General features: G+C 46.5%; 1 protein-coding gene across 3 annotated transcripts in view; it reads left to right on the top strand.

Moving 5' to 3' along the window:
• The window catches only part of FUBP1 (far upstream element binding protein 1), a 238,211-nt gene that overhangs the window by 52,935 nt on the left and 159,113 nt on the right, over positions 1–26,163 (top strand). For 2 of the 3 annotated variants that reach the window (XM_030206528.1, XM_030206525.1), the window contains exons 5-11: positions 2,442–2,491; positions 3,049–3,120; positions 3,650–3,707; positions 19,078–19,240; positions 19,343–19,441; positions 19,528–19,629; positions 19,784–19,886. In XM_030206528.1, the coding sequence (XP_030062388.1) occupies positions 2,442–2,491; positions 3,049–3,120; positions 3,650–3,707; positions 19,078–19,240; positions 19,343–19,441; positions 19,528–19,629; positions 19,784–19,886 (647 nt within the window). The remainder of the gene's footprint in view (positions 1–2,441; positions 2,492–3,048; positions 3,121–3,649; positions 3,708–19,077; positions 19,241–19,342; positions 19,442–19,527; positions 19,630–19,783; positions 19,887–26,163) is intronic. The other variant, XM_030206527.1, reaches the window with a different exon arrangement.

Below are 26,163 nucleotides of genomic sequence, written 5' to 3'. Positions count from 1 at the left end.
AAGCAGTTCAATCCATCAACTTTCTGGAGACCAGGGCGATTCGGTTAGCTCTGCTGCACTTCGGTTCTCTTCTGGAGGGCACAGCTGTGCGAGTTCTCTCGGACAACGCCTCGGCAGTAGCCTACATCAACCGCCAGGGAGGTACGAGGTGCCGTCTCCTGTGTCGGGAAGCGGAGAGTCTCCTGGCGTGGGCGGAGATTCACCTCACGGCCATCTCAGCCTCGCATGTGGCAGGAGTGGACAACGTGCAAGCAGACTTCCTCAGTCGTCACACTCTCGATCCCGGGGAATGGGCTCTGAGCGATCGGGCGTTTCAGTTGATAGTACAGCGTTGGGGTCTTCCAGTACTAGATCTCTTCGCCTCCAGGCTCAACTCCAAAGTTCCTCGCTTTTTCAGTCGCCGAAAAGATGTAAGGGCGGCAGGGGTAGACGCCCTCTTGCAGCAATGGCCCTCCGGCCTTCTTTACGCGTTTCCTCCATGGCCACTAATAGGTCGTCTCCTTCAGAAGATCGAAGACCACGGGGGGCCGATCATTTTGGTGGCACCGAACTGGCCTCGGCGTCCCTGGTACGCGGATCTCCAGCGTCTGTCCGTGGCGTCTCCTCTTCGTCTTCCGGCACACAAGGCGTTGCTGGTTCAAGGACCAGTTCTACATCCAGATCCAGCTCGATTTTGTCTTACGGCTTGGCTCTTGAACGAGCTCGTTTAACTAAGCGAGGATTTTCAACGCCAGTGATTTCTACCATGCTGCAGTCTCGTCGCCGTTCCACTTCGTTAAACTATATTCGCACGTGGAGAATTTTTGAGGATTGGTGTGCAGAAGCTGACATTGTTCCTTTTCGGGCGTCAGTACCTCAGATGTTAGACTTTTTACAGCGAGGTTTTGATAAGGGGCTCTCTCTTTCGTCGCTGAAGGTGCAGGCGGCAGCTCTGTCCTGTTTCAGAGGTAAAATAAGGGGTAAGTCTTTGGCTAGTCTTCCCGAGGTGGCTCGTTTTTTGAAGGGGGTCTGCCTTCTTCGTCCTCCGGTCAGATCGGTTTTTCCATCTTGGGACCTTAATCTGGTGCTTTCGTCTCTGACAAAGCCTCCTTTTGAGCCTTTACAAACATGTTCTCTGAAGGATTTAACGCTTAAGACGGTGTTTTTGGTGGCTATCGCGTCAGCTAGAAGAGTCTCAGAGTTGCAAGCTTTTTCCTGTAGATCTCCATTTCTGGAATTTTCTAAAGAGCGAGTGGTCCTTCGGCCGGTTCCTTCCTTTTTGCCCAAGGTACTATCTCGGTTTCATATGTCCCAGTCGGTTTTTCTTCCTATTCTGGGATCCTCCTCCGGAACGCAGGAGCAGCGAAAGTTGCATACTCTGGATGTTAGGAGAGTATTTAAACGGTATCTTGCGGTTACGGAGGACTTCCGTCGATCGGACCGCCTCTTTCTGCTATTTGCTGGTCACCGCAAGGGCCTGGCAGCTTCTAAGCCTACTTTGTCTCGGTGGATCAAAGAAATGATAGCGTCTGCTTATCTCTTGGCAGACAGACCAGTTCCGGCAGCGCTTAAAGCTCATTCTACCCGGGGGCAGGCAGCCTCGTGGGCGGAGTGTTCCTTGGTGCCTCCAGCGGAGATCTGTAAGGCAGCGACTTGGTCGTCACTTCATTCTTTCTCTAGGCATTACAGGCTAGATGTACAGTGTCGTCAGGAGACCGTCTTTGCATCTCGCGTACTCACAGCGGGTTTGCTGGGGTCCCTCCCTTAGGACTACTGCTTTGTTACGTCCCATCAGTCCAATCCTGGGCCGGTCCGGAGGGATGCTAAGGAAGGAGAAATTAGACCTTACCTGCTAATTTGCTTTCCTTTAGTCCCTCCGGACCGGCCCAGGTCCCTCCCGTGTTCTATGGTTCTCAATTTTACTGTGTATAGAGATGCAACTGTCGTCTACAGAGCTGTTCTGCTAGTTAGACAGTTAAAGGAGATACATTATGTTCTACAAGAAATACATTATGTTCTACAAGTTAAATGTTTTGCAAGTTCTCTGGTTATTCAGTTCATAATATTATACAACTTGCACAGTTTATGGGATACACATTTCTGTACATAATTGGCCATGCCACGGCTCTGAACTGAGTTGTTGGTGCGCCCAGTGTCACGGCGAAGCCGTAGTTTAAGCACGTTGGTTTTCTCTCGTGCTGCCTGGCTGCTTAAATTCCTCAGGGCACAGAATATAGGTCCTTCTTTTCCTTTCTGCTTGGTTATTCAAATACTGAGACTAGGGTCACATGACCAGGGCTCTCATTGGCTCTCTAGAGTCAGAGTTTTTTTCTCAGTCTCCACCTGCTGGTAGGCGTGCACAACCCATCAGTCCAATCCTGGGCCGGTCCGGAGGGACTAAAGGAAAGCAAATTAGCAGGTAAGGTCTAATTTCTCCTTTTTCACTTATTTCACCCTTTTAGGTCTGTAATAGCAGAGGAGTATAAAGTTCCTGATGGAATGGTTGGATTCAGTAAGTACCATATAATTAAACATTATTTTCCAAGTTTTCCCAGATACCACATGAATTGCTTAAATTGTTGGGGAAATGGGGAAGTGCTGGACTTCCTTATCAGTGCTGTTCTCTCCCAGCCTCTCCTCTCCATGGCGCAAAGTAGTTGTTTTCTGCCTGAGCTAAACCCAAAATCCCTTCAGCCTTTTCAGCTCTTATCTGTCTCGCCCCTCCTGTTCCCTGTTATTAGGCAGCATGTCCTGAATAATAGGAGGGGAGGGACTGGAGCAGAGAGATCAGGTGAGAGCTGAGTAATGTAGATAAACAAAGCTGTGTGTGAGCTATTGTGAAAATGGAGGGTGGGGACTGAGAAGGAAGGGCTAGGATTGGGCCCCCAGGAGAGTGTTGGTGTCAAGGAAGCGGAGCCTGGAGGAGTGAAAGGAGGAAGTTGGCTGCCTCTTCTCCCTTCCTCCGTCAGCACCATTCTCAGGGCGACTACAACTTAAAAGTTCCCAGATAATGAAGATTATGCTGCCTATTTTGCGAAACTTTTTTTTTTCCCCTCCCCCTTATTCAAGTAATTGGCAGAGGTGGTGAGCAGATTTCACGCATACAACAAGAATCTGGATGCAAGATACAGATTGCACCTGGTAAGATGTTTACTCTCACTTTTTTTCAGAATGCTTTTTATATTGTAACATATTTCATCAAAGTGGCATATTTTATTTATGCAGTCAAATTGTATCAGGTTTCATGAGAGAATTAGTTTATTTTTGCTATGGAAGCTCAAAGCTGTGTAGTTTAAAGTAGTTTATGCTCTTAGACAAGTTGCTTACATTGAAACCAACAAATTGGATGGGTTGATAAATGCTGTATATTAAATACCTCAGTGTTAACACTGTAGTCATAACTACCTTAGCTTGGTATATGTGTATTTTTAGGCCAGTCCAGTGGCTGGTTGTATGTGGTAATCCAGAGTATAGGGCCCAGTGCTACACATATCTCTGGTAGTACCAGTCATCATTGCCCCCAAAAGGATGATTGTTGTTAATTCATGAACCATAAGGAATCCTGGGTAGTAGGTACTAGAACTAAAACTGCTTTAAGGGAACTTTTAATATTTTATTATCTGCTTTTCCTTGTGTGTTTGAATCGTATTGTTATAACGCTTGTTTTTAGACAGTGGTGGCCTGCCGGATAGATCTTGCATGTTAACTGGAACTCCTGATTCCGTTCAGTAAGTAAAACGTCATCTTAATGTGTTCTGTCAGCATTTCAGATTTTATACTAGAATGTTATATGTGGGACCTCTCCTACTTTGTATTTGAAATGTTTAAAAGAAAGCTAAGTTAGGGTGTATTCTGTAATTTAATGCATTATAATTTGGGAAGCATATTATTTTTTAAGTTAATAACTAAAATATTTGACGTTACCTTCTGTGATACTGGCTTTTATTGGAGTAAAGGTGTCTTGGTGTACCAGAGAGGTAAATTAACAGTGGTATTTGCCATTAGTGGGGGGGGGATAAGTCAGATTGTTCACTTGAGATATTTCACCTCTTAGTTTTTGTTTACATTTATCATAAATAGGTAGAAACCTGTTTTACAAAAACAAGCTGTGCATTCAACCTCCAATCAAACAAGAATAACATTGACAATATGCTTTGTTTTTTTTTTTTTTTTTTTTTTTTTACTATGATCCAGTTGCAAAAGATGCATATCCTGGTTTGCTATTACTTTTATTATGCAGTATGTGTTAAGGAAAACTGTAATCATTTTATTATTTTATCTTGCTAGGCCAGTCCAGAGACGTGGGTTTGTCACCCTGCCAGAAGATGAAGACAGAATGCAAATTTTCTTATGATGATAATCACTAGCATGAGTGGTTCAGCCCTAGAACTTGCAAGTATTCTGTCTCCAGCAGGTGGTGCCATGTCTTGGACTGGTGCAGCAGGATTGCTTCATGGACTTCCTGATGTGCAGGCTTCTGTGTTCTGCATACTCGGGTTGAGCAGGACCTGGTGGATCTTTCTGCTTTGTGGCTGGGCAGGGATATCTTCTGCCCACCCCCAATCTTTTTATATTTCAACGGTTTTTATTGAAAACAGTGTACATTGTGTCAACATCAAATATTCAATATATACATTCAGTCATATCATTCCCTTCTAAACAACCAGCAAACAAATTGGACCTACTGTTTTCACTTTGTGTTCCTTTTCCCCCCCGTTCCCCCCCCCTTTCCCTAATCCCCCCTACTCCCTAACCTCCCCCCTCCCCCCCCTTCCTGTTAACCCTCCTATTAACCTCCCTCCCCCCGGAAAACTCACAATCATCTTAAAGAGGAACTATCCCACTCACAACTTCAATATAGTGTCTACAGCACATTAAGCACAAAACTTTTACCCTTAGCTGATAGGGTATCTATATATTTTCCCCAGATCTTCAGAAACTGATTCTTTCGTTTTGGGGATCCCCTGGCTTCTCTGGCCTCCCACATCAGAAGCTGATGCACCATATTCCGCCAGTGCCAGAATTCTGGCACAGCCTCCGAGGTCCAATTTTGAAGTATGCATTTCTTTGCCAGAAGACATCCCTTACGAAAAAATAGTGTTTCCTCTGAAGTATTCCCTCTAAATGACCCATAGATATCCAGCAACATTTGTGAGGGGGTTCCTATTATTTCACAAGACAGCAGGTTTGACAGATAGTTGGCCACTCTAGACCAGAAGCCCTGTATGACTTCACAACTCCAAAATGCATGATAGAATGAGTTTTCTGTGATTTTACATCGTAAGCATATTGCATTTTGTGTTCCCCCACATTTTGCTAGTTGAACTTGTGTGAAGTAGGCTCTATGAAGTACCCGAAATGCACATTCCCGATATTGGGCTCCACTTACTAAATTTGCAATACCCTTCACTTGTCTGTTAATGTCCCAATTGGGGAGGGCTATTCCCAAATCTTTCTCCCACCGTTCTTTAACTATTTTCAAGTTTTTTTTTCATCCCCACCGAACCTAATGCCTTATACACTTCCGAGACTGATGGCTCAGTATCCGAGATTTCCTCAAAGAATTCTTTCAACTTGGACCCTGATTTTTGTCTCAATTTCTCCCCATCTAGAGAATGTATAAAATGTTTCAGCTGGCAATAAGCAAAGGTGTCCCCCCATTGCATCGGCTCATTACCCAGTATTTGTTCTCGCGATTTTATCTGCCCTTCCTCGCCCATTATATCTTCCAAATACATTATTCCTCTTTCCTCCCATCTTTTAAATGCTGGATTCTCCAAGCCTGACACAAATTTAGGGTTCCCCCGAATGGTCATTAATTCCGTGACTTCAGTGTCCACTTCCAGACATTTTCCCAGAAACTGCCACGCCTCACGTAGCGGCGTCAACAACAAACTGTGACTTAGATGTTTAGGGATCAAAGATCTCTCCACTTGCAACAATGACACCAAACGATATGGAGCATAGTATGCCTCTTCCATCTCTAGGGGGGTATAACTATTCGATTCAAAAAGCCAATCTCTAATATGTCTCAATAAACATGCCATATTATATAGTTTCATGTTAGGCAAGCCTAGTCCCCCCTGTGACCAACCCCCCCATAGCAGCTGGAATTTCATTTTCGCCTTTTTGTTCGCCCAGCAAAATCTCATTACCAGTCTGTAGAACGTTTTCAGATCTTTGTTCAACAGCCTAAGGGGAAGGGTTTGCATGACGTATAGCCAGCGAGGAAGAATTACCATACGTATAAGCCCCAAACGACCTATCAAAGAAAGTGGCAAGGTTTCCCATTTTTCCAGCTGTTGTTTAGTTTGAGCCAAAAGTTGTTTTATATTAAGTTTATAAAGGTCCCTAGTCTTCGTTGATAGCAAGATTCCTAAATAGCGGAAGTGCCCCTTTGCCCATCGCAACGGGAACATCCCTGGCCAGGTTCTATTCATCTCTTCGTCCACAGCCAGTGCCTCTGACTTTTCCAGATTTAACTTAAGACCGGAGAAATCCCCAAATTCTTGCAATGCTTCTAATAAAGCTGGTAACGATGTCTCCGGTCTCGTGATCACAACTAACAAGTCATCAGCAAAGGCCGCCAATTTGAATTTTACCGTACCCAAGGTTACACCATGAATTTCTGCATTAGAATATACCTCTCTTATCAATGGGTCCAAATACAATGCAAACAATAACGGTGACAAGGGGCAACCTTGACGAGTTCCTCTCTCTATCCTCACATTTTCTGAACAATTACCATTCACCATCACTCTCGCTTTTGGTGAGGTGTAAAGAGAATTAACCGCTCCCAAAAACCATCCGTCAAATCCATATTTTCCCATTACTGTGAACAGAAACTCCCATTTCACACGATCAAAGGCCTTTTCCGCATCAAAGCTTACTACGAGTGCTGATCTATTTGCCTTACCAATCTGTTCCAAAGAGATTAGAATCCGCCTGAGATTCTTAGATACCACTCGACCTTTAACAAAACCCACCTGTGCTTCGTGCACCAGTCTTGGCAACACTCGACCCATTCTGTTTGCCAGTATCTTTGCAAAAATTTTAACTTCACAGTTTAATAATGATATGGGTCTGTAAGATTCAGGTAAAGTCACATCCCTCTTGGGTTTCGGGATTAATATGATACGTGCTATATTCAATTGGTCTGGCAGTGACCCCTTCTCCACCCATTCATTATATGCTTCCACCATAGGTGGCAGAATGGTCTCTCCCATCAATTTATAAAACTCTATCTTCAAACCATCCGGTCCAGGAGTTTTCCCTGATTGACTACTTCCAATGGCCCATCCCACCTCATCACTAGATATAGGGGCATTGAGCTGATCTCTCTCCCCATCAGTCAGTCTCGGAGAATCCAGATTGTCCAAATATAAAGTACTGTCAAGGCCTGAATTATCCCTTTCTGCATATAATTGCTGATAGAAGTTCTGGAAAATATCTCGGATTTCCACGTCCGAATGGCATAGTTTACCTGTCTGATCTTTCAAAGCTGTTACTGTACGGGTAGCCTGTTTCCGAGCTATAAGTCGCGCCATCATCTTCCCACCTTTACCCCCAAATTTGTATAATTGAAATTTATAATAGGTTTGTGATTTCACCTCACGTTCATGGATCAGCGTATTCAGCATCACCTGTGCCCCTAGGAGCTCCTTTCTAGTATGAACGTTTGGAGTTTCACCAAATCTTTTCCGTAACGTACGAATCTGGGCCTCTAATCTCAAAATTTCTTTGTCCCTTGCTTTTTTAAAATGGCTGACATAACTGATCATTTCTCCTCTCATGACAGCCTTGGCTGCTTCCCAATAAGAGGAGGCACTCTCAACTGAGTTTTCATTAGTAGCTTTATATTCATCCCATTTAGCCAACAATCCCTCTTTAAAGCCTATATCTTTGACTAAATAGCTCGGAAAAGACCACCATCTCATTTTCTCTTCCATCCCCGCTGGTTGCCACTTCACCCATACTTCTGCGTGGTCTGAAATAGCGTATGGTCCTATTCTCGACTCTCTAACCCCTCCCAGCAGTGATCGAGACATCAGTATATAATCTATCCTCGATTGGGTATTATGCGCCCTTGATATATGAGTATAGTCCCTATCTTGTGGATGTAACACTCTCCATACATCTAACAGGTCTAATACAGTGCAAAGATTGGGCAGCCCTCTCGAGGGCCAGTGTTTTAGCGTAGGAGGAGGCTGAGATTTATCCAGTTCTGGATCACACACCATGTTAAAGTCCCCTCCTAGGATTAATGGGATGGGGTCTACTGCAGTAAGTATGTCCACCAAACTTCTGTAAAATTGAGCCTCAAAGTGATTGGGAGCATATATGCTGCCTAATAGTACCTGCTGTCTTGCTATTATCACCTTACCAAAAACATAGCGCCCCTCTTGATCTTTAGTCACATCACTCATTTCTGTCACCAGCCCTTTCCTGATTAGAATAGCTACTCCTCCCTTTTTTCCCTTTAGCTGGTGCGGCTACACACTGTCCTACCCACCACCTAGCCAGCTTTTCATGTTCTTTATCCGAGAGATGTGTTTCTTGTAAAAGAGCTATGTCAGCTTGAATTCTTTGCAGATATTTCAAAATTTTTGATCTTTTGATGGGTGAATTAATACCACCCACATTCCATGTTACAATTTTTATCATTTAAGGAACATAAAAGCATCCTATTTGCCATTGAAACCTTTTATCTTCTAAAAGAGGCCACCCCAGCCCATGACCCCTCTCAGTTACCTCTGTGTGCTGTAGGTTAGTGTGTTCCAATTCCTCTTTACCTCTGTAGTGTTTATATTTACCCTTTGAGTTTTCCATCTTATGACAATCTGAATCCCTTCCCCTATAACTCCCCTTCTCCTCCCAGATCCCCCTCCCCATCCCCTTTTATTATCCCTGCTAATTCCCCCCAAGGAATTTAGTCACGTTTGACCCCCCCCCCTTGCTATTCCCCGCTCCTTAAACCGGTTTAACTTGTACTCTCATTTACATGTAAGAGCCTCTATATTCCCTTTAACTCCTTTTTCCCCAGATTTAAAGTTTACAGTTTTCCCATATATTATCCCGCAAAAATGCTCCAATCATGTGAACCTACTACAACTTCCTATAACTGTCAAACAATTTTACCATTTCAACCATTCTTTGATTATTCTCTCAGTTCTGTTAGCCTGCAATGAAGTGCAGAAGTATATAAAACCAAAACAGTTATCTGAACTCTCTTCCGCATATCATCATGTCTTCATCCATAGGCTTGGTTCCCAACTTTAACAGACTGTATTTCACCTCCCTGGTGTTGGGTCAATCAGCCGATCAGATAATTAAACCATTTGTTCTGTAATAACTCAGCAAAGCCGGAGGATTTAAATCTTGATCTCTTTAGACCTCTTATAGCAGTCCCTTTCTCTCCTGCTTCTCTCCAATCTATTTCTCCGAAGCCTGCTGGTCATTCTCACTAATATGTCCACTTCTATTATATTTCAGAGTTGCCAACATCCCAGTATAGTAACAAATATTACTTCTATGGAGCTCCAATTAGTTTCTCCATTGTCTTTTAATTCGCATCCCAATGCTCCTCTTTTGTTCAAGAGTCAGCAGCAGATCATACTTCAAAACTTACTTAAATTATTCTGCGCATTGTAAATGTCCGCCGCTTGCCGCCAAAGGAAGCAATTCTTTACTTGAATAACTTTCAGTTGTAACATGTGCCTTTCTTTACCTTATTCATCTCTCGTCTGCAGCAGTTGTTTTACAAAGTCTTGTGCCGCTTGTGTTGTTTCATAGGTTTTCGTCGCAGACTGATGGGTTACCCGTAGTTTCGCCGGGTACAGCAAGGCAAATTTAACCTTATGTTGGATTAATTGGGAGCAAATTGGTGAAAAGCTCCTTCTCTTCGCCGCAACTGCCGCCGAGTAGTCCTGGAAGCAAGGATTTTTTGGTTATTGTATTTAAGAGCCATACCTCCTCTCATAGCTTGCAATATCGCTGTTTTTTGAACAAAATTCAGGAAACGGCAGATAACTATCCTGGGTCTGGCGTCACCCGCTCTCTGCATCCCCATGCGGTGTGCTCTTTCAATTTGCAATGGGCCCAGCTCTGTGCTCAATTTTAGTTCTTTCATCAGCCATGTTTCAAGAAAAGTACGCAGTTCTTTATCGCTGATTTCTTCGGGGAGCCCCACGAAGCGTAAGTTATTACGTCGGGATCTATTTTCTAGATCCTCGAGTTTCTCAGCTTGATCTTCTACCAGCTTTTGAAGTTTAGCATATTTTCTTCTACAACTCCCGTACGGTCTTCCAGGGCCCCCGTGCGCTGTTGATTGCGCTACCAGGTCTTGGCTCAATTGCGCCATATGATTTTGTAATCCCTCCAGTTTTGAATTCAAGCCTTCCAACTTTTTATCTAGGATCGCCTCCATCGCGGTCGTCACCTCTCCCACAATCTCCGCTGCCCACGCCGACCCGACTGCAGAAGTTGGCGGGCTCGCTGGGGCCGCCATTTTGTCTTCCAGCGCTTTACTCTTGTCTCTGTCCTTTTTTAGCGATTTAGCCGTCATACCTGCTATCAATTTCTCTTTCGGCCGCAGAATCTTAATGTGTCAGCTTTCCGCTAGCAATTGTGGTTCACACCGCCTTGTTTCTGGAGTTAATTCGATGGGAATTACAAGGAGGTACCTGGAGCTAGTCTAGCCTCGACCGCTCCGGTACATAGCGTCACGTGACTCCTCCCTTTTTTTTCACCCCCAATCTTTTTAAAGTGCCTTCCCTGCAGGGTATTAAGTTGTAAAGCTTATTGGGGAAGAATGGGTAGCAAATTTATTTATTTTTTTAACCTTGAAGCAGGAAGTCTGTTGTTTTTTTTTTTTTTTTTTTAATTTGGTAAATGCAGAGGTAATGTCAGAGAGGGTGGCATTGTAGGGCCTAAGGAAGTTGGTGCCAAAGTAGCATGCAGTTAGGCGGGAAATTTTGCTGTACTGCTAAAGACTTGCAGATAGCCTTCCCCCAGCTACGAAACTGCCATGGCGCAGCTAGACCATGTGTTTTTTTTTTGACAGGGAACGGTGGTCATTTTTGAGTTCTTGGCAAACATCTTCCTCATTGGGGAGGGCAGGAATCCTTCAGAATCTGTTCCTGCCCATTTGCAGCTGCTCACTTTGAGGTCTTCCCCACCTCTGTCCTCAGTTTTTGCAGGATTTGGCCATCATTTTCAAAAGGTGTTGGTGCTATGCAGACCATATGCAGCAGACCAAAGGAATTCTGGACCCTGAGGAAACCCCTCTTGCAAAGACCATTACTTCTCAAGAAACTTAGCTACTCTGGGGTGTTGAGGGACGGGGGTTCGTGTACCTATTCCTTCACCACCACAGAAGATAACCTGAGTGAAGAGAAGGGAAGGTGAGTGAACGAGCTAGTAGCTCCTTTGTTGGTGTTTTTTTTTGCCAGTGGATGGTAACCCTCCTCCCCCCCCCCCCCCCCCCCCCCCCCCCCCCCCCCCCCCGGGAGGGTGAGACATCCTATGTTATTCGGCTGCTCCATGGGAAGAATTGTCCTTCATGATTTTTCAGGTTACGTCTGTACTTCTGTATTTTGTAGGCTGCAAGTGAGACTGTGACAGATTGGTGTCCTATCCTGGAGGGAATTTGGTTGCCTTCCAGGGCTTTTTTTTCTTTACAGGGTCTTTCATAGGATGATGATTGTGGAATGGGATGTTCTGGAGTTGATGCATAAGAGAAGCAGAGGATGTGTGTATATTCTGGAAGCCAAATTTAGGCTCTTAGGTAGAAAGCTCAAATCAAGATATTGTGTATCTGGCTTTTCAAAAGGCATTTGACGAAGTACCTCATAAAAGACTCCAAAGGAAATTGGAGAGCCATGGAAATAGGAGGTAGTGTTTTATTGCGGATTAAAAACTGATTAAAAGATAGAAAACAGATTAGGGTTAAATGGTCAGTATTCTCAATGGAGACGGGTAGATAGTGGGGTTCCCCAGGGGTCTGTAATGGGACCGCTGCTTTTTAACATATTTATAAATGATCTAGAGATGGGAGTAACTAGTCAAGTAATTAAGTTTGCTGGCGTCAGTTATTCAAAGTTGTTAGATCTCAAGAGGATTGTGAAAAATTACAAGAGGACCATCTAAATGGTAGATGATGATTAATGTGAGCAGGTGCAAAGTGATGCATGTGGGAAAGAGGAACCTGAACTATAGCTACATAGTGCATGGTTCTACATTAGGAGTCACCAGCCAGGAAAGGGATCTAGTTGTCATCGTTGATATGTTGAAACTCTCTGCTGAATATGCGGTGGAAGCTAAGAAAGCAAATAGAATGTTAGGTATTATTAGGAAAGGAATGGAATACAAAAATGAGGATGTTATTTATGCCTTTGTATTGCTCCATGGTGCAACCTCACCTTGAATATTGTATTCAATTCTGATCACCGCATCTCAAAAAAGATATAGTGTAATTAGAAAAGGTACAGAGAAGTGCTATGAAAATGATAAAGGGGATGGGACGACTTCCGTATAAGGAAAGGCTAAAGCAGCTAGGGCTCTTCAGCTTGGAGAAAAGACGACTGTGGGGAGATATGATAGAGGTGTATAAAATAAGTGGAACGAGTAGAGGTGAATTGCTTGTTTGCTCTTTCCAAAAATACTAGGACTAGGGGGCACGCAATGAAGCTACAAAGTAGTAAATTTAAAACAAATCTGTGAAAATATTTCTTCACTCAATGAGTAATTAAACTCTGGAATTCGTTGCTAGAGAATGTAGTAAAAGCAGTTAGCGGGGTTTAAAAATAGTTTGGATAGCTTCCTAAAAGAAAAGTCCATAAGTCATTAACGTGGACTTGGGAAAAATCCACTGCTTATTTCTAGCATAAGTAGCATAAAATGTATTGCACTGTTTTGGGATCTTGCCTGGTACTTGTAAACTGGATTGGCCACTGTTGGAAATTGCATGGGGACAGAAATCTTACCCATCCCCGCACGTCCCTACTGGAATCAACCCATCCCCACAAGAATTTAACCCGTCACAGTCTGTCCCCACCCGTCCCAGCAGGAATTTAACCCATCCCCGCAAGACCCATTCCGGTCAGCTCTCTGTCTCTCTCTGGATTTGAGCCAAAGCATTGCAGGCTAGGAAGGAACAGAAGTTGGAACTTGGAACACTCTGGTGCACATATGTAAGATATGTCTCTGATTCAGTGGGACTGCTGAAAGGTTGCCACATGCACACGCCAATAGGTCAGGTGACATCTTATGCTCATGCCTGTGTCAGAGCTGAGGTCTGTACATCAGCCCGGGAGCAAAGAGGATTAATAGTAAAGACCTGAGCGGTTCCATTCAGTCTGCCCAATAGTCACACTCATGTATTCATGATTGAATCAATGCTTGTGATATGTACTTGATTATGTTCCTTCTTTGGTGTTTCTGGGACATAGAGCATAGAAGTCTATCCGGCCCTATCTTTATGTTCTAACTGGCTGGAGCTGCCATCGAAGCCCACCCCAGTCATTATTTGTGGAACACAGACCGTAAAAGTCTGTCCAGCACTGTCCTTTTGTTCCAGCCACTGAAGTTGCTATCTAAGCCCTTTCCAGCCAGTCCTAAACCAGATTGCCATATATTAGACACAGACCATACAAGTCTGCCCGGTATCGATCCTATTTAATCACAGCCAGAGTAGCCATCTAAGTGCCACTCGACACATCCACATACATGCAGCCATTTAAGTTTAATTTTTTTATAACTTCCATTTTCTAATTAGAGATCCTCTGTGTTATCCCATGCCTTTTTGAATTCCTTCATCATTTGTGTCTCTACCACCTCCTTAATGGAAGACTTTCTGCATTTATCCTGTTAAAGCGAGGAGGAGGAGACAGCACTCAAAGAACTTGGTACTTGATAGATTAGAGGCTGGCATAGATGTAGCTTACACTTCAGCAGGAACCCCTTTAGAAACTGCTTCCATCCCCATGGGTTCTGTGGGATTCCTGCAAACCCCATTCTCGTGCAGGTCTGTAGTTGGAAACAGGATGTTTGACTTGATGGACCTTCGGTCTGTCCCAGTAATGCAATACTTTTGTACCTATATCCTTCCCCTAGGAAGAATTGGATCTTCGTCTAATAAATAAACTGATTGCCCTGGGTTTGGGCCATTGGTGGTTTAGGAACTGGTTGAGTGGAAGGCAACAGAGGGTAGTAGTAAATGGAGCTCATTCTGAGGTAAAAGATGTTGCCAGTGGTGTGCCACAATGTTTGCTTCTTGGGCCAGTTGTTTTTAACATTTTTGTAAGCGATATTGCCGATGTCCTGCTTAGTAAGGTTTGCTTCTTTGCCGATGATACCAACATCTGCAGTAGGATAGACACCCCTGATGGTGTGAGTAACATGTGGAAAGACCTTAGTGAAGCTGGAGGAATGGTCTGGAATTTGTCAGCGTAGATTTAATGCTAAAAAATGCAAGTCGCATATAAGCGTTGCTACACTGGGACAGACCAAAGGTCCATCAAGCCCAGCATCCTGTTTCCAACAGTGGCCAACAAGTATCTGGCAAGAACCCAAAACAGTACAATACATTTTATGCTGCTCATCTAGAAACAAGCAGTGGATTTTCCCCCAAGTCCATCTCAACAATGGCTTATAGCCTTTTCTTTTAGGAAATTATCCAAACCCTTTTAAACCCCACCAAGCTAACTGCCCTTACCACATTACTCTGTCAACGAATTCCAGAGTTTGTTTACACGTTGAGTGAAGAGAGATTTTCTCCAATTCGTTTTAAATTTATTACTTTTTAGATTCATTGCTGCAAAAACCCGAGGGAACTGTACAGTTTAGGGGGTGAAGAACCTTGGTGCATGAAAGAGGAGTGGGACTTAAGCGTGATTATATGCGATCTTAATGTGGCCAATCAGGTAGAAAAGGTGATAATGAAAGCTAGAAAGATGCTTGGGTGCATAGGGAGAGAAATGGACAGTAGGGAAAAAAAAGGTGGTGATGCCCCTATGTAAGACTGTGGCGAGACCTCATTTAGAATATTGCATACAATTCTGGAGACCGTACCTTCAAAAAGATATAAACAGGATGGAGTCGGTTCAAAGAGTGGCTAGTAAAAGGGTCAGTGGCCTTTGTCATAAAGCGTATGGGGATAGACTTAAAGATCTAAATATGTGTACTTTGGAAGAAAGGCAGGAGAGGGGAGATACAATAGACATTTAAATATCTACTCAGCATAAATGCACAGGTGGTGAGTCTTTTAGTTGAAAGGAACCTCTGAAATGAGGGGGCAGAAGTAATACTTCACAGAAAGGGTGGTGGATTTGTGGAACAGCCTCCCGGTGGAAGTGGTGGAGTTTAAAACAGTATCTGAATTCAAGAGAGCTTGGGACTAGTATAGGTTTTCTAAGGGAGTGAGAGGGGAGAGTAGATGGCATGGATGGGCAGCCTGGATAGAGGCTATGTTGTCTTTGCCTACATTTTTATACAAGCTCCTTTGAATGGAAACCCTGTTAAACACTATGATCCAGAAGACTATCATCCCATGGGGCTTGGCTCTTAAGGACACCTAGGTGAGAAATGTAAAGATTATTTTGAAGCAGATATTTATTTACTTGTGTATTGGGATTCAGGTTGGGGGTGGGGGGCTATGTAGTCCATTCCTTGTGTTGAACTTGTCAGATTCTGGAGAGCTCTGAGAGAGCCTTCTTTATGAACTGTTAGGGAGGCTTCAGTGTCTGTTACCTTAGTTGTGACTTGTCATTGGTTATATCTATGGAATTGATTGTTGGACTTTGTATTTAAGACTTACCTTAGCAAGTTCCCTTTATGAGTAAATTGCTGGTAAGTCCTTAGATGCTTCAAAATAGTGTCTGCTTTCATATAAAGATTGGAGGCATTACAGGCCAGAGATGCAGGCTCCCTGTACATCTAATAGATTTCAGAGAGTTAGCTCTTTCATGGGGTCTGCATGACAAGAACGGTGGTGCTTCTGGTGGGAGTTAATGGTTCCCATTGAGATTGGGTGGGCTCATGTTAGAGTGGTTCAATGAGGGAGCATCTTCACCTCTTTCCCCCCCCCCCCCCCCCCCCCCCCCCCCCCCCAGAATGTACTCCAGACCATTGAATTTTCGGTGTGATCTGAATGGGCACACACTGAAATGTGGCTTCTCAATTTCACACCTTTATGATGTCACCCATGTGGCTCAGCTACAAGAGGTTAGAATTGACCCAGGGGAGAGTACTGTAGCTGGAACCAGCATTATAGGTTCTGATGAAGGAGCAAGGCCAGGTTTGCTACTCCTTTTACTTTGTCATGCCAAAGAGGGGTAGGTCTTTATGACCTATCGTCAGCCTCCATGAAGTTGGCATTTTTTCTTCAAGTCCCCTGGTTTATATGGAAATGCTAAGGTAAATGATGGTGGTGGTTAGAAGAGGGGTATTCTTCTCATGTCTAGACATGATAGAGGCTTACTTTACCTTTTAATTATGAGACCTGCACCAGTGACTACTCTTTTTTCCAAATTGGGGAAACAATTCCAGATCCTTCTCTTCGGCTTTCCTGTAGTCCCAAGGACCAACCTTCAAGGCACTGGTGGTGGCATGCCTTCATAGAGAGGGCATCTGGTTGCATCCATACTTGGACGATTGGCTTATCTTGGAGAGTTCAGTGTTGCTTTTAGCTTCAGGTACTAACTTGTTTCCTAGCGCTTTAGAGCAACAACACAGATTTTCTGATTATATCTGCTTAGAATTTTCCTCCTCCGATGCCTGTTCACCACCAGTGTCCCTCTTCTTCCTCTGATGAAGATAATTGTTCTCCAGATTTGGTTACCATATTTAGGGACCCCAATAAGGAGTCCCTCAGTTCCACCAAGGTTCCCCTATTGCTATTCTTCCACCTATCACTACCAACAAACTCTCAGAGTAGGACATAGGTACTTTTTATCCCAGTTTTTTTTATAAAGGTAAGGCATTTGTGAAGTTTAAAACTTGTGGAAAACACTTGTGCTCAGGATGATTTTTAGCCTATGCGAAAAGCTATGAAAATCCCTAAAGAGTCTATTGCTTTACCTATTGATCAAGTTTATTGCACCTGCTGCTTGTCTGGGAAGCTCCATTATCTCTGCAACAGCATCTACGCCAGTGGTTCTCAACTTGTTCCTCAGAACACACCTAGCCAGTCAGGTTTTCAAGATATCCACAATGAATATGCATTAGAAATTTGCATACAATTGAGAGTCTGAGAAAACAATAAGGGAAACGGTCCACTAAATCTAGTATGGAGAACAGAAGAGAAGCAGGCCATATGAAAAACATAGTCCTTTATTTACCACTTTCAACTCCCAGTCCTAAACAAGGTTGGCCAGCCTGACCATGTTTAGCCAAATGGCTGCCTCAGGGGCGGATGAATACCAGATGGTGTGAAATCTCAGGCCTCACCAAACCGATTAAAAACAGTGACTCCAGTCTGGGTTAGGCCTCGGCGTTAAGAGGCACACAGTAGCAATAGGAATGGCATGTTATGTCAAAGAGGGTGTGGTCATCTCTCTGCATCATTGGGGCGGCTCAGATCTGGATGTGATGGGCACAGCAGGATGCAGTCGCAGCATGCTGTTGGAGGCACAAATGGGATGAGCCAAGCAGTGCCCTTTTGCGGGTTGGGGGGGAGGGTGCTGAGGTAGTGGGGACACGTATTGCAAAGTGCCCTGCAGTGAGTCTTGGGATCAGGAGCATGTGGTAAAAGCAGTGTCCATGCAGGCAAGGCAAAAAGCATGGGAGAGGCCACTATTTGGTTTTCCCCCAAGTTCAGACAACCCCCCCCCCCCCCTTCCCCACTAGCCCTGGAGGGACGTTCTCAGTGAGGCCAGACAGGATCTAGGGATTTCTGCTCCCCCAGACCATGGAGGGGGGGAGGGTTTCTCTGAGTTTGCAGGTCGCCTTGTAGCGCTATAGAAATGCTAAATAGTAGTAGTAGTAGGTCGCAGTATTGTTGTGTGTTTGGAGTAAGCTGGAGGAGGCCTCTTTGAGATCCCACCCAGATGTGGTCTGTTTTTCAAAGGTTGTAGCTCATTTGCAGTTGCCAGTTTAGCTTATGGTTTCTTCATGCACTTGGTGCCCAAGGTCTTGTCAGTGACACTGTTTTGAGCTGCTTCAGAAGGCTTCTCTGAAAGATTTGACCTTGAAAGTGTTTTTTCTTGTAGCAACCTGCTCTGCTAGAAGCATGTCAGAGTTGAAGGCCCTTTTGTGTTTTTCGGAGGCAGGTATTTTTGTTCCCAAAATGGTGGTGTCTTTTCACGGTAACCAGGCAGTATCGCTGACTGCTTTATAGTGAAGGGCTTGGTTTGAAGACTTAGGAGCCTCAGTCCCTTGGATGATTTCTGGACACCTTTAAGATACTTGGAGGTATTGAATTATTTTCACAGTTCTGGGCTGGTCTGGTGTACCAAAAGGAAGGAAAAATTTTGGTCTTTCCTTCTATTTTTCTTGAGCTCGGCCAGACAAGTCCAGAAGCTTTCCCCCTTCGGTGTCATCTTGCTACATTTTCCAGCAAGCTCCTTGTTGCAGGAGGACTCAGGAAGCTGGGGTCTGGCCTGATTGGAATCCCTTCTGTGGCTGTCGTGGTAGGGGATGTAGATCTCATTATCTGCTTTGTTACAGGAATACTGGGTTACAAGGCTAAAGCTTGCAATTTGTTAGACTCTGTTTCCATCTGCTGATTGATGGATATAATCTTGTCAGTTCTGGACTGATCTGGCTGGACTGAAGGAAAGAAAATTAGCAGGTAAGACCAGACTTCCTTTTTGCTTGCTTTTTCAAAGACTGCTCAATGTAGAGTTCAAAACATCACAAAACAATGCAATCAATTTCAAAACATCTGAAATAAACATCAGAAACACAGTAGCACCCATGTATAATCCCCAACACCTTTTGATGTTAAGAGCCAGTATCAAGAAGGTCTCTCTATTTTTTTATTTAAAAACAAAAAAGTAGAAATAAACTATAGTGTCATCACCACTTACATCAGCTTATGTTTATTGTGGCAGTTTGAGTTTAGCATTTAGTCTTACGTTCACTACTGTTTATTTTTGGTAGATCAGCAAAGAGGTTACTTGATCAGATAGTTGAAAAAGGGAGACCTACACCAGGTTTTCATCATGGTGATGGCCCAGGAAATGCAGTCCAGGAATTAATGATTCCAGCCAGTAAAGCAGGACTAGTAATTGGAAAAGGTGGAGAGACAATTAAGCAGCTTCAGGTAAGGCTGTTCTCTTGTGGTTTTGTTTCCTATTTTTCATTTTTTTGAGGGGAAGGCCAAGATTTAGCAATACGTTTTACAGTGAAATATGTTGTCAAACAGGAACGAACAGGTGTCAAGATGGTGATGATTCAAGATGGTCCGCAGAATACAGGTGCAGACAAACCTCTTAGGATCACGGGAGACCCTTATAAAGTTCAGGTAAAGTGAATTGCATTTTTAACACTTTAATTTCAAAATAGAAAATATACTGGTCTCTCTAACTGCTACTTCTTATCCCACTGTAGCAAGCCAAGGAAATGGTGTTGGAGTTAATTCGTGACCAAGGAGGTTTCAGAGAAGTGCGAAATGAATATGGCTCAAGATTAGGAGGGAATGAAGGAATTGATGTAAGTAAATGTGTGTGTGCGGGCCTTTAGCATCCCTTGAGCTTGGCATATGTAAGAGGTTTCTAAAGGGTGGATTCATAAGGACGGGGTTGTATATTTAGCTCATGCCTTTTTTAAATGAATGTTTTTTTCCCCCCTCCCCTCCCTCCCCAAGGTACCAATACCACGGTTTGCTGTTGGAATCGTAATAGGTAGAAATGGTGAGATGATCAAGAAAATACAGAATGATGCAGGAGTTAGAATTCAGTTTAAACCAGGTATGTCATTTTTGCTAAACTGCGTATGTCATACGTTTTGCTTCAGGATTGAGGTTTATTGGGGATTTGCTGTCCCGCCCATTGCATAAAATGGCTTAGTCTAAAATTGTAAAGAAAAGAGAAGGGAGGGAAGACAGGACATAACAAGTATGATAATGGAAGTTGAACTACACTTGTGATGGGATAGCAAGCAGCGGTATGAAATTTTAAAACAAGGAGGTTCAATCATTCATATCTCATGGGCAATACCAGAGAAGCACTTTTTTTATTATTCTTCTTGTGATGCATGCCTCGCTCAAAACTTAAAACCGGTGCAGTCATGCTAACTTTGTTTTATCTACTGTATATTAATAACATCCATCCATCCTCCCTTCCCAGTCTATACTATCTTTCTCCGAGGACAAGCAGGCTGCTTGTTCTCACTGATGGGTGACGTCCACGGCAGCCCCTCCAATCGGAATCTTCACTAGCAAAGTCCTTTGCTAGCTCCCGCGCGCACCGCGCATGCGCTGCCGTCTTCCCGTCCGAAACCGGCTCGAGCCGGCCAGTCTTCTTTCGTCCGCACTCGGTACGGCTGTGTTTTTGCCGTGTCGAGCCCCGGAGAGTCGACCTCGCGCGTCCGTTGTTTTAATCGACGTGTTTTTTCTTCGGAAAAGTTCTAATTTCGTGCGGAAAGTGCTCCGAAAACCCCCTTGGGTTTCGTTTGCCCCTTCCTATATTTCCAGTCTTTGCCCCGGTAAGTTTTCTTTCGTCGTCGGGGTAGGCCTCTTTTAGGCCTCAGTCGAGATTTTTCTCCCTCAAAGTTTTGGTGCTCAAATTCGTCATTTCGGATTTTGATTTCGCCGGCGTGATTTTTCCGCCCATGACATCGAAGCCTTCCAGCGGCTTCAAGAAGTGCACCCAGTGCGCCCGGGTAATCTCGCTCACTGATAGGCACTCTTCGTGTCTTCAGTGTCTGGGGGCCGAGCACCGTCCTCAGAACTGTAGTCTGTGTTCCCTGTTACAAAGGCGGACTCAGGTAGCGAGATTGGCCCAGTGGAACGTTTTGTTCTCGGGCTCTTTGTCGGCATCGGCACCGGGGTCATCGGGTGCATCGACGTCATCAGCGTCCAGACCTTCATCCTCGGCCGCCAGTGCATCGAGTGCATCGGCCCTCTGCATCGGCGCCGAGACATCGGATAGCTGCATCGACGTCGGTGGTACCGGGACCTCGTCTCCTGATGTCGTCGGACGGTGGTGCATCGTCAGGAGTGCAGGTGAGGGCTGTCCATTCCCCTGCTGGTGGCGGTGAGCCTTCGGGTGGGTCTCCCCCTACCCTGAGGGCTCCTGCGGTACAGCCCCCCCGGGATCGACCTGCTTCGACCTCGGCCCCGAGGAAGCGACGGATGGATTCTACGTCCTCCTCATCGGTGCCGGGGAGCTCCGGTGACATGCTTCGGAAGAAGTCTAAGAAGCATCGACACCGGTCTCCTCCCCGCGTCGGCACCGAGAGCTCTGGGTCGCCGAGGGAGTCGGCACCCAGCAGGCATCGGCACCGAGAGGACCGCTCACCCTCTGTTCAGGAGGTGTGGATGCGCTCCACTCTGGACAGCCCGGAACAGCCTCCACGCCCGGAACAGGTTCTGACGTCGACGCCTGCATCGGCCTCCGTGCCTTTCTCTGCAGCCGCTCTGAACGAGAGCCTCCGGGCCGTCCTCCCAGAGATTCTGGGAGAGCTGTTGCGCCCTACCCCTCCGGTACCGGCGGTGCTTGCGCCTCCGGTACCGTCGAGCGTGGCGCCGGCTGGCCCATCGCCTGGGGTGAGGTCCCCGACGTCGGTACCGCGTGCGGTGCCGACTGCGGCCACCTCCCAGGAAGGCTCCCCGAATACGTCGGCGGAGGGAGCTTCGCCGATGCGGGCCAGGGAGTCTACCTCTCGACGCCCCCATCGTGGACGTGGCTCCACTGAGTCGAGCCGGGCGAGGTTGCAGACACAGGTCCGTGAACTTGTGTCTGACACCGAGGGTGAGGCCTCGTGGGAAGAGGAAGAAGACCCCAGATATTTCTCTGACGAGGAGTCTGAGGGTCTTCCTTCCGATCCTACTCCCTCTCCTGAAAGACAGCTTTCTCCTCCTGAGAGTCTGTCTTTCGCTTCCTTTATCCGGGAGATGTCTACGGCCATCCCCTTCCCGGTGGTTGTGGAGGACGAGCCCAGGGCTGAAATGTTTGAGCTCCTGGACTATCCTTCTCCACCTAAGGAAGCGTCCACTGTTCCCTTGCACCATGTCCTAAAAAAGACATTGCTTGCGAACTGGACCAAGCCACTAAGTAATCCCCACATCCCCAAGAAGATCGAGTCCCAGTACCGGATCCATGGGGACCCAGAGCTGATGCGCACTCAGTTGCCTCATGACTCTGGAGTTGTGGATCTGGCCCTAAAGAAGGCTAAGAGTTCTAGGGAGCATGCTTCGGCGCCCCCGGGCAAAGACTCTAGAACCTTAGACTCCTTTGGGAGGAAGGCCTACCATTCCTCTATGCTCGTGGCCAAAATCCAGTCTTACCAGCTCTACACGAGCATACACATGCGGAACAATGTGCGGCAGTTGGCGGGCTTGGTTGATGCGCTCCCCCCTGAGCAAGCCAAGCCTTTTCAGGAGGTGGTCAGGCAGCTGATGGCGTGCAGAAAATTCCTGGCCAGAGGGGTGTATGACACCTTTGATGTTGCGTCCAGGGCCGCTGCTCAAGGTGTGGTGATGCGCAGGCTCTCATGGCTGCGTGCCTCCGACCTGGAGAATAGACTCCAGCAGCGGATTGCGGACTCGCCTTGCCGTGCGGACAATATTTTTGGAGAAAAGGTCGAGCAGGTGGTAGAGCATCTCCACCAGCGGGACACCGCATTCGACAAGTTCTCCCGCCGGCAGCCTTCAGCCTCTACCTCTACAGGTAGAAGATTTTTTTGGGGAAGGAGGACTGTTCCCTACTCTTCTGGCAAGCGTAGGTACAATCCCCCTTCTCGACAGCCTGCGGCCCAGGCTAAGCCCCAGCGCGCGCGCTCTCGTCAGCAGCGTGCGCCTCAGCAAGGCCCCGCGGCTCCCCAGCAAAAGCAAGGGGCGAGCTTTTGACTGGCTCCAGCAGAGCATAGCCGACATCCAAGTGTCAGTGCCGGGCGACCTGCCGGTCGGGGGGAGGTTGAAAGCTTTTCACCAAAGGTGGCCTCTCATAACCTCCGATCAGTGGGTTCTGCAAATAGTCCGGCAAGGATACACCCTCAATTTGGCCTGAAAACCTCCAAATTGTCCACCGGGAGCTCAGTCTTACAGCTTCCAGCACAAGCAGGTACTTGCAGAGGAACTCTCCGCCCTTCTCAGCGCCAATGCGGTCGAGCCCGTGCCATCCGGGCAAGAAGGGCTGGGATTCTATTCCAGGTACTTCCTTGTGGAAAAGAAAACAGGGGGGATGCGTCCCATCCTAGACCTAAGGGCCCTGAACAAATATCTCGTAAAAGAAAAGTTCAGGATGCTTTCCCTGGGCACCCTCCTTCCCATGATTCAGCAAAACGATTGGCTATGCTCTCTGGACTTGAAGGATGCCTATACACACATCCCGATACTGCCAGCTCACAGACAGTATCTGCGATTTCAGCTGGGCACACGTCACTTCCAGTACTGTGTGCTACCCTTTGGGCTCGCCTCTGCGCCCAGGGTGTTCACAAAGTGCTTGGCTGTAGTAGCAGCAGCACTTCGCAGGCTGGGGGTGCACGTGTTCCCATATCTCGACGATTGGCTGGTGAAGAACACGTCCGAGGCAGGAGCCCTGCAGTCCATGCAGATGACTATTCGCCTCCTGGAGCTACTGGGGTTTGTGATAAATTACCCAAAGTCCCATCTTCTCCCAGCACAGAGACTCGAATTCATAGGAGCTCTGCTGGATTCTCGGACGGCTCGCGCCTATCTCCCAGAGGCGAGAGCCAACAACTTGTTGTCCCTCGTCTCGCGGGTGCGAGCGTCCCAGCAGATCACAGCTCGGCAGATGTTGAGATTGCTGGGCCACATGGCCTCCACAGTTCATGTGACTCCCATGGCCCGCCTTCACATGAGATATGCTCAATGGACCCTAGCTTCCCAGTGGTTTCAGGCTGCTGGGGATCTAGAAGACGTGATCCACCTGTCCACGAGTTTTCTCGAATCCCTGTATTGGTGGACGATTTGGTCCAATTTGACTCTGGGACGTCCTTTCCAAATTCCTCAGCCACAAAAAGTGCTGACCACGGATGCGTCTCTCCTGGGATGGGGAGCTCATGTCGATGGGCTTCACACCCAAGGAAGCTGGTCCCTCCAGGAACGCGATCTACAGATCAATCTCCTGGAGTTGCGAGCGATCTGGAACGCTCTGAAGGCTTTCAGAGATCGGCTGTCCCACCAAATTATCCAAATTCAGACAGACAACCAGGTTGCCATGTATTACGTCAACAAGCAGGGGGGCACCGGATCTCGCCCCCTGTGTCAGGAAGCCGTCAGCATGTGGCTCTGGGCTCGCCGTCACGGCATGATGCTCCAAGCCACATATCTGGCAGGCGTAAACAACAGTCTGGCCGACAGACTGAGCAGGATTATGCAATCTCACGAGTGGTCGCTCAACTCCCGATTGGTGCACCAGATCTTCCAAGCGTGGGGCACCCCCTTGGTGGATCTCTTCGCATCTCGAGCAAACCACAAAGTCCCTCAGTTCTGTTCCAGGCTTCAGGCCCACGGCAGACTGGGATCGGATGCCTTCCTCCTGGATTGGGGGGAGGGCCTGCTGTATGCTTATCCTCCCATTCCTCTGGTGGGGAAGACTTTGTTGAAACTCAAGCAAGACCGAGGCACCATGATTCTGATTGCTCCCTTTTGGCCGCGTCAGATCTGGTTCCCTCTTCTTCTGGAGTTATCCTCCGAAGAACCGTGGAGATTGGAGTGTTTTCCGACCCTCATCACGCAGGACGAAGGGGCTCTTCTGCATCCCAACCTCCGGTCCCTGGCTCTCACGGCCTGGATGTTGAGAGCGTAGACTTTGCCTCTTTGGGTCTGTCAGAGGGTGTCTCCCGTATCTTGCTTCCAGGAAAGATTCCACTAAGAGGAGTTACTTCTTCCTATGGAGGAGGTTTGCCGTCTGGTGTGACAGTAAGGCCCTAGATCCTCGCTCTTGTCCTACACAGACCCTGCTTGAATACCTTCTGCACTTGTCTGAGTCTGGTCTCAAGACCAACTCTGTAAGGGTTCACCTTAGTGCAATCAGTGCATACCATTACCGTGTGGAAGGTAAGCCGATCTCAGGACAGCCTTTAGTTGTTCGCTTCATGAGAGGTTTGCTTTTGTCAAAGCCCCCTGTCAAGCCTCCTACAGTGTCATGGGATCTCAATGTCGTTCTCACCCAGCTGATGAAACCTCCTTTTGAGCCACTGAATTCCTGCCATCTGAAGTACTTGACCTGGAAGGTCATTTTCTTGGTGACAGTTACCTCAGCTCGTAGAGTCAGTGAGCTTCAGGCCCTGGTAGCCCAGGCCCCTTACACCAAATTTCATCATAACAGAGTAGTCCTCCGCACTCACCCTAAGTTCTTGCCAAAGGTCGTGTCGGAGTTCCATCTGAACCAGTCAATTGTCTTGCCAACATTCTTCCCCCGTCCTCATTCCTGCCCTGCTGAACGTCAGCTGCACACATTGGACTGCAAGAGAGCATTGGCCTTCTACCTGGAGCGGACACAGCCCAACAGACAGTCCGCCCAATTGTTTCTTTTGATCCCAATAGGAGGGGAGTGGCTGTAGGGAAACGCACCATATCCAATTGGCTAGCAGATTGCATTTCCTTCACTTACGCCCAGGCGGGGCTGACTCTTGAGGGTCATGTCACGGCTTATAATGTTAGAGCCATGGCTGCGTCGGTAGCCCACTTGAAGTCAGCCTCAATTGAAGAAATTTGCAAAGCTGCGACGTGGTCATCTGTCCACACATTCACATCTCATTACTGCCTGCAGCAGGATACCCGACGCGACAGTCGGTTCGGGCAGTCAGTTCTTCAGAACCTGTTTGGGCTTTAGGATCCAACTCCACCCCCCGAGGGCCCTGTTTGTTCTGTTCCAGGCTGCACTCTCAGTTAGTTGGTAAATTTTTTAGGTCAATCTCAGTTATGTCCTCGCCGTTGCGAGGCCCAATTGACCATGGTTGTTGTTTTGAGTGAGCCTGGGGGCTAGGGATACCCCATCAGTGAGAACAAGCAGCCTGCTTGTCCTCGGAGAAAGCGAATGCTACATACCTGTAGAA

The sequence above is a fragment of the Microcaecilia unicolor genome, chromosome 6 (assembly GCF_901765095.1).
Source record: "Microcaecilia unicolor chromosome 6, aMicUni1.1, whole genome shotgun sequence".
Lineage (NCBI taxonomy): Eukaryota > Metazoa > Chordata > Amphibia > Gymnophiona > Siphonopidae > Microcaecilia > Microcaecilia unicolor.
The sequence above is the reverse complement of the archived record's forward strand: the minus strand, read 5'-3'. Positions and strand labels throughout refer to the sequence as shown.